Source organism: Phycodurus eques, chromosome 15 (genome assembly GCF_024500275.1).
Source record: "Phycodurus eques isolate BA_2022a chromosome 15, UOR_Pequ_1.1, whole genome shotgun sequence".
NCBI lineage: Eukaryota > Metazoa > Chordata > Actinopteri > Syngnathiformes > Syngnathidae > Phycodurus > Phycodurus eques.
The window spans coordinates 12167041-12176079 of NC_084539.1; the positions used below are offsets into that span (position 1 = coordinate 12167041).

Sequence of the window (9039 nt, forward strand, 5' to 3'; positions counted from 1 at the left end):
AGTCCGGTGCAATGATCATTGTGCAAAGGGCGCCGAGACTTCAAGGAATGTATGCAGTTTAAAGTGACTAATAGTGCGATAATCTCGGACAATGTTGATTGTGCAAATGTTGCAGATACTCCTCGGTCAGTGTGCAAGTGGTGCAGATGCTACTCTGGCATGAGTGGCCAGTATATGCAAATAGTGCAGCTTGGCGAGACAACTACAGTGAGTGCACGAGTAATATAGAATTGGCCCCACAGAAATGTGACAACAAACTCAAGACAAAAAACAAAAGCCTGACCCGTCCTTGGCACAACAGTACAGTGCATCTGAAAAGTATTCAGGGCTCTTCACTTTTTCCCAAAGTTTGCATTATGTTACAGCCTTATTTCAAAATAGATTTATTCCAATCTACACACAATACCCATTGTGAAAATGTGGAGAAAAAATGTTTTGGGGGATATTTTGACAAATGCATGTCACAATCATCATGAGCTCTCATTAGATTAGATTGCAGTGTCACCTAATAACGTGGATGCAACCGAAGCTTTGAGAAAGGCATTCTTTTAATTCCTCTTCACTTCCACTATTTCACAAACCGCATTTAAGCGCTATCGTACTACTAAGAGTCAGTGACTCTTGAGGAAGTGACGCGGAGGAACGCGCCATTAAAGCCGGGACTGAGGTTTACAAAGTTGAACGGGCGCCGTTGGAAAATGAGAAATTGAGTGTTCATTTGCATGTTACACTTATCATGTGAGACGCTCTGAGCGCGACTATGAATATTTTATGAGGGGGCCCAACAATGACACTGAAGATTATCATCACACACTTGTTTGCAGCTGCTGCGGCAGCATCCATCTCACCAACGGCGGACTGTCATGGCCACCGAGGAATTGTATTCATTTATTTCCAACAGTCCATTCTCTTTTTTTCGTAGCGTTTCTCTTGGCTGGACTGCTTCCAGTAGCGTACATTATGTGTATGTCATATTTTTTTTGGGCCAATCAGATTTCAGCCTCTGTGTTGCCATGTCAGTCTATCTGCCCACGGCCTTCAAAATTAGTAATGCTTGTCGAAGTAACTTAGACTACATTATCAATGGGACTGTTTCTATAATCAATCAGATTTCAAATTCCCCTCACAGGGCCAGCTATCTGGCCACAACAGCTTTTCATGTGCTTAAGCTTAAACTCAATTTGCAAAACGCATCTGCTCTTTTTTGCAAAACCTGAAACAAATTCTCTGTCACTAAATAGACTTCACTGTGTGATACAGTACACTTGTGTTGCGAAGTTATAAAAACTGGCAGCAAAATGTGAACAAAACAAATCCCTTGCAACCGGACCCCTCCATATTTTAACTGAAGGTCCCTGTTCTATGGTGAATATATTTGGACTCGAAACACATTGTTTGGTTTTAAACACAGGATAACTGGTTTTGAGTTGATAGTTCGATTGTGATCGAAGAGTTTGGGTTTTTGTGAATGTAGTTTGAATTTTTGAATTTGTGTTTAAGGTTTTGAGAAAATGGGTGGAGGTTTCAAGAAATGTGTTTTAGCAACGTTGAAAAACTGCATTGCTAAGTAACTCGCAATTGCGCCAAATAGCCACTGATGGAATGACGGCGCTCGGTACTTATATGGTGAGGCAGGGGTGACTAATGCCAGAAAGCCCAAGTGCATACTTGGGCTTGTTTTTAGCCCTGCCCTAAAAATACCATCAACCAAACTGGTGAAAGAGTTTAACGTTATACTGTATCTCAACCACTGAATACTAAATTGTTCTCAGTCTTGGCACATGTTTTCAGGAATATTTAATCTTCAAGATATTTTATCTTCAAGAATATTTATATATATATATTTAGAGACAAAACACAGAAGTTACTTTACAGGGTCTTCAAAAAGGTGGATTAAGTTGGGTAAAGCCTGTTACGAAAAGCACGGCCCGCCATTTAACTCCATTTATCTAATGCCGGTAGCCAAGGGACAATACAAGCACTCTGCGACGCTGGGCTCACCCCCGTCGATCTGTTTATTTACTTTCAGCTGGTTCTCCTCTCCCAAGATTCTTTGCGTTGTCTGTCTGGCTCACACAGGAGGCGCACGAAGAAGCCATTGGGGGGGTTGGGGGTCGATAGCAGCCACAGCAGCAACCAGTGGCCGTGGGAGGCCAGCCAAGTCGCTATGTGAACAATGGGACCCCAGCTCAACAAAAACATCCTGCAAGAGAGAGAGAGAGAGAGAGAGAGAGAGAGAGAGAGAGAGAGAGAGAGAGGGAGAGAGAGAGAGAGAGAGAGAGACATTTATGTACCTGTATCGCAGAGAGATGCAGAACTCAGGAGAGATGCAGGGTGCATGTATAAGGTTCATCTGAAGGTCAAGCAGCCTTAAAATCGCTGGGGATGTCCTGCACTCTCCCTGTAATACGTAAAACACTTTCAGTTCTTATAAAGCCTTTCGGGAGCCTTCCTAAACTGATCAAATGATTATTATGAGCGTTTGTTTGGTTTTCGGGCGGCAGCATGGTGAGGTAGTGATTAACATGTCTGCCTCACAGCTGAGCGGTCCCATGTTCGACTGTGGGGTTTCTATGGTTACTCTGGCTTCCTCCCACATTCCAAAAACATGTACGTTGAAGACTCTAAATTGTCTGTGGGTGTTAATGTGAGTATAAATGATTGTTTGACTATACTGTATATTTTCCCTGCGACGGACTGGCAATCAGTCGAGGGTATATCCCGCCTCTTGCCCAAAGGATAGGCTACAGCTCACGTACAACCTTAATGAGGACAAGTGGTGTCGAAAATGGATGGATGTTTTGGTCTTCTAAAACCGTTCCACCAAAGTTTATTTCTTTTTGGAATTGCATGGGAGGCCGGATCAAACAATGTGGCGGGCATATGTCTATCCACCGCTGACTGTTAACGATGTTAAACAGAAAGTTCTCAGGCCGCAAAGTCGCATTGCTGAGGCTCTTGACGTAACGTTTGCATTTAAGTCTGTCAACACCCATTCAAGTGTTACATCACGAAGAGGTTCAGCGTGTAGAATGACGCTTTGTCATGTTGGTTTTTTTTTTCCCACGTCACGGAATTTTAACACTGATGTTTTTTTGAAAAAACAATGGTGCTACACTTCACACCCTCAGCTACCTAGTTTCAAGTCCTCAATACCATCATGGCCCTTTTAGTATGACAAAATCAAGTACTATTTGCAATAGCTGTTCAATCAGGATTCTAAGGGTAGCAAGCCAACAACATACCATATGGGTGACATAACCACTGCTACTCGCCAGTGGTGGGAAGTAATAAAGTATAAATACTTATTTACTGCATTTAAGTAGTTTTCTCAGGTGTCTGTACTTCACTTGAGTATTTATTTTTCTGATGTCGTTTTACTTTACTCGCGTCATTTGAAAACAGGCATCTTTATTTTCTATTCCTTACTTTCTCAAAATAGACGTTATTTTTTTAACCTCCGCAGATGACGATACGACATAGGAAAGTCAATATTGATAGATAGATAGATTGATTGATTGATATCTTGGGGACTAATAAAGTGGAAAAAAATGAGGACAGTAGTGACATAGGGGAACATGAACTCGGAGCTTTAAAGAATATGACACAACAGTTTTGGAGAAGTATTGTATCTTTTCAGTTTTTCATCAGTCAATTCTTTCACAGCATCTCCAGTGACTTTCCCCCCCCCCTCCAAACAGACACACAAGCTAATAAAGTGGTGATCTATTTTGTGTGAAGAGAGGGTCCCCCCCCCCCCCCCCATTGTGACGAGTTATCAAAACTGGTATTGTCTATAATCCATCCATCCATTTCCTGTACCGCTTTATCCTCACAAGGGTCGCAGGCGTGCTGGAGCCTATCCTAGCTATCTTCGGCCGAGAGCCGGGGTACACCCTGAACTGGTCACCAGCCAATCGCAGGGCACATATAAACAAATAACCATTCGTGCACACATTAACACCTAAGGGCAATTTAGAGTTTTCACTCAACCTACCATGCATGTTTTTGGGATGTGGGAGTGCCTGGACAAAAACCTACATAGGCACGGGGAGAACATGCAAACTCGACTATGCCACCTAATTCAGTTTGACTTTTGGACCAAAGTAAATTTCGTGTACTTTATATATATATTTTCTTTTTTTTTTCAGTAAAATATTTGAATCAGTACTTTTACTTTTTACCAATCTTTTTTTTTTTTAATAGAAGTATCTTCTACTTAAGTTTAGAGTGGGAGTACATTTGCCACCTCTGTGGTTGTGTATATATAACTACAGTAGAAAGGACAAAAATAAACACACATTCTAACATTAAAAAACCCTGTTGCTGTGTGTTAGCCCTGCACACTGCAGTAGTATGCTGCGTTTGTCCTCGGTTTTCCACTTCAACTACTACCGTGAGAAATTCCGAAAACTGCGCCGCAGTGAACGCATCAGTCAGAAGTTGAAAGAGACATGCTAACAAGTAACAACATTGGAGGAGAACGAGGGTCTTCTGTGTTCACTTCTTGTATGAGACTGTATTTGACTGAGAGCAGTGCAGCAGCAAAGTGGAGACTGCGGAGTGCAATACTGCAGCATCCAAAGTTACATTAGGATATGTGTTGAACTTTCTTTTCCCAATGGAAAAGCATTAATAGCGAGTACAGCTGTGAAATGGATATTAATAGCTCACAGTCTCCACTTTGTGGTCGGTTTCCTGGCTGCCCCCAATCTCTTCTTGAGTAAAAAGTGACTACTTACCGGTTGGCAAGTAGGAGGTACACTGGTTGGCCTCCACTGTTGTTGTTTGTTAGCGTGTCTCAGTCTGTCCGATGCTTTCAATGCAGTATAAGCCGTGCTGTTTCTTTGTAGTGGAAAGGAATTATTAGTATCAGTATCTGGTGTGACTCAAGCAGCACAACACATCCCCTTCACATAATTTTGATCAGGTTGTTGATCGTGGCCTGGAAAATGTTGAGTGTTGGTCCACTCCTCTTCAATGGTTGTGCAAAGTTGCTGGTTCATAACTGGCAAGAACTGGAACATGCTTCCGTGTAAGCCGTTCTAAAGCATCCCAAACATGCTCAATTGGTGACATATCCAGGGAGCTTGCTGGCGTTGCAAGAATTTTCAGCTTCTGGGAATTGTGTACATTTCCTTGCAATATGTTTGTAAACATTAGAGAGAAATAGGGCCTTTGTGTACACAGAAAACATCTTAGATCTTTGAGTTTAGCTGGTGAAAAATGGGAGCGAAAAATAAAGTGTTGATTTATATTTTTGTTCAGTAATGTTACATGCGAATGCTCCAAACGTATTGTTTTATAACGAGCGAACAATTCAAACAATGATTGAAAGGCTGAGTTAAGTGCAGAACCTTGATGGGGCACACAAGGGGATGTATGTGTGGGTAACATAAAACCAGCTCTCCCAAAACACACACAAGGGAGGGGAAGCCTTCTTTAAGCGGAGCCTACCCACAATGCACCAGACCCTTTTATGCCAGCAGTGAAAGGATGAGGCCAGATGAATGACAAAGAAGCGAATGGCGATCCGGGTTGGGCCCGACTTGGTTGGAAGACAAGGAGTGAAAAGAGCGAAAGGATGGTGTGTGTGAAGGTGGGGGGCTTCAGCAACTTTCTCTGGAAAATGCAGACTGTGTATGTACTTTTGCATATGCGTGACAACACAAAGATGTATACACTGAAAACTTGGAGTTTAATATTTTCTTTACTGGCTTGTACACAAACGTACAAAAATAATACAGCACTCATCTCCACGTGACATCACGTCATCATCACAGTGTTACAAACATTCAAAATAAAATTCTGGAAAAGCAAACTCAGCGGTTTCCTCTTGCTTGAAATTAAGCAAAAAATACAGAAACACAACTTGTTCCAAAAAAAAAGGACAAACTCAGCACTTTTCTTCACGTTAAAAAAAAGAACAACACACATATCATGTACACCACTCCGGTGGCTAGCTCATTACGTCATAAATGTTATGACCCAGATAAGCCCGACAACCACACAACCGTGCAATTTTTAATCATGTTACAATGATCTTACCATCAAATGTATTATTCCCCTTTCACAAAAAAACAGGAAGACAGCACTTCAGAAAAGAAAGTGCCCCAAGTTTTATCATCATCATCATCATCATCATCATCATCAGCGTTGACACACACACACACACACACACACGCACACAATTCTTTGCTGGAAAAACACATTCCCACCAAGTAACATGCATGCACATTTATCACCTGGAGCATATATTCATACAATAGTATTTTGCTGTGTTTGATTTTTTTTTCCTATCCAGAAAAAAATTCTTAAATGTTGGCAAATAAAAAGCCAACTTCAACAACAGTCATCAGTGCAATATTGAAATCAAAAGAATTAATAAAAACAAAAGAAATATCAAGTTTAAGACAAGCGATGCATATTTCATGTGTTGCCTGATACCAATCCAATCGCTTCAGTTTACTGGTGCTTGTTTTTGTGTGTGTGCGTGTGTTTTTCTGGGCCTCGTAAGAAGCACACACTTTCAAAGAACACACACTCTTCCCATGAAGCTGCTGTGAAGCCTTTGAAAAGAAAAAATAACTATGACAAAATACAAGCAGCATTGATTCAAATGTTAGGGTGCCATGACTTTTTTTTCTCCATTTTTTTAATGCAGCAGGCAACTTAAAGTATTTTCTTTGTGAGTCCTGCAAATGCCACGTGTTGTGATTTTTCATGTCTGTGTATTTTTTTGTTTTTTCTTTGTTCAAAAAGTCAGTAGTAGTAAGTATTCCATCTAAAGCCAAGAGGTGCTCAAGGCTCCACGTATTTGTGCAATTCAAACTCCCTGCATTAAGAAGCCATTCCACTTGTTGTCTTGACTGAAAATATACCCCCTAAACCCCATCAAAAAAAAAAAAAAAGACAGAGATCGCAGAAAGGCACACTGATGCTTTTAGCTTGTCTGAACTGGTTTGGTTGTTGTGTCAAATAAACTGTCCCAAATGAGGATGCAGGATCTTTTGGGGGAGTGGAAGGGGGGCAAAAACACACAACATACTGGCATAAGCACAACATGAGAATACTTTAAAAGTCGAGGTAGCTGGCAAAAGGCAACCAATCCTGATGGGAGGGGTGGGAAAGGAGGAGGGGATTAGGGAAAAGGGCGCACACACAGAGGGGATACCTCTACATGGGACAGTTTTTTTTTTGTTTTTTTTGTTTTTGTTTTTTTAATGAAGCAGCTTTAGTCACCCTCTTACATTTAAAGAATATTTTTCTCTTTTTTTCAATCAAAATGTACCTTCATAAATACAACAAAAATAATTAAAAAAAACAGCCTGCTTTCACAGTGAGGATGTTAATAGAATACTGAAATGAGTTTATAAAGTGATTCCAATTTTTTATTTTTTTTTACTTTTCTTTTCAATTTTCTTTAAAAAAACAAAGCAGCTGTTTTTTTTTTTTTTTTTTTTAAAGTAACAACACAACCATTGGCAGACTGGCTTGAAAAAGTTGGACGCCAGCGTGGATGATGGCAAGTTGAATGTTTTGTATCTCTCTTCAAACAATGACAGAAACAATGTAAAGCTATGGTGTACAGTACTTCAAGACTCCAATGAAGCCATTTGTTGTTATATCATGATGGTTAAACAAAAAAACAAACAAAAAAGCATGTCAGATAGCCATAATGCTGTTCTTTGAGCTCAAAACAAAAAATATATATCTGTCTTTACTTGCGTTGCGTGTCTTCCCTTTCAAATATTCCAGCGTCAAGTGCCCTATTTCACTTTAAAGTTAAAATGGTTGTTTTAGTGGACAATAATGAGTATTATTGAAGATGGGGGGGATCTAAACAGTGAGTGGAACGCCCCATCTGTAGTAGACACATTCAAGAGGAAAGCTTTTAGGACAGGGGTGGGCAACCTACAGTTTGCGGACCCTTTAGCAGCCTGCCAAGAGCATTTGAAGAATATCCAATAATAATCATATTGTCATGAATTTAGTAAAGCACCAGGAGGACTGATAGCAAAACTGTCCCCCACCCCTGCTTTAGTACCAACAAACCAAGTGTGTGTTATTGAAAGATTCCAATGCAGCCCTATTGATGTTTGGCACATGAAGGAGACAACAGAGAGGAGATTTTGTTGTTGTTGCCATTTTTGTTTTGTTTTTTGTTTTGCTTGTTTTTACCTGACACACAGCAGAGAGAGTGAGAAGGAAGAAGGAAGGGAGGCTGGGAGAGAGCGATCACCGGGCCCCAGATGAGTACTTGGCCTTGGTGATGAGGTATAGCACAATGTCCTGGTGGCCCCCGAAGGCGGCGATGTGCAGGGCGCTCCAGCCCTCCCGGTTGGCGAGCCGGATGTCCGCGCCGAACTTGACCAGCAGCTTGACCAGCTCCAGGTTGCCGTCGATGACGGACTGGTGCAGCGCCGTCTGGCCCTCGGGTCCGAACGAGTTGACGTTGAACTCGCAGTTCGTCATGTTCTGCAGCAGCGAGTGCAGCTCCTTGGTGTTGCCCTTCTTCACCGCCTCCTGGAACACCCTCTGCGGGGCCGAGCATGTGGACACGTCCGCCTGGCTCATGGCTACGTCGGAGGACGAGGAGAAGGGAAGGGAAAGGGGAGTAATCCTGTCTAAAAAAGCTCTCGCGCTTGGCCACAATTGTTTGTATATCCCCAAAAAAAGGAGCGAAAACACACAGATCCTCAATGTAGATGATCCTGTGCGCTGCGTGGAGTGGCGGTGCGGGGTTCTGTACAGTTTCCTAGCAGCGGCAGATGATGCGGTATATAGAGACACCAAGGATCACTCGCCCTCTTTGGTTCTCCCACGTCCACGTCCGCTGTTCATGCGAGAGTCTGCATGGAAAAGCGGGACACACGCACACACGCACGCACAAAGTAGGAAAGTCGGATCAGACACGAGACTGCATTCCACCACATCCAAAGGCGTGCGTAATGGTTTTACGCACTGACACGTTGGGTTCCTAATAGTACTTTCACGCTTACCTGTCGGACGGACGGGTCCGGAACGCCGACTTAAATT

The 9039-nt window shown here is 42.1% G+C and overlaps 1 protein-coding gene across 1 annotated transcript; it reads right to left on the bottom strand.

Annotated features, from left to right (window-relative positions):
* Window positions 1–5697: 5697 nt before the first annotated feature.
* Window positions 5698–9039, bottom strand: nrarpa (NOTCH regulated ankyrin repeat protein a). Its single transcript, XM_061698536.1, has 2 exons — window positions 9003–9039; window positions 5698–8852 (listed from the first exon to the last, which is right to left on the bottom strand). The coding sequence occupies exon 2, from the start codon at window positions 8575–8577 to the stop codon at window positions 8239–8241; it is 339 nt and encodes a 112-aa protein (XP_061554520.1). The 5' UTR covers window positions 8578–8852; window positions 9003–9039; the 3' UTR covers window positions 5698–8238.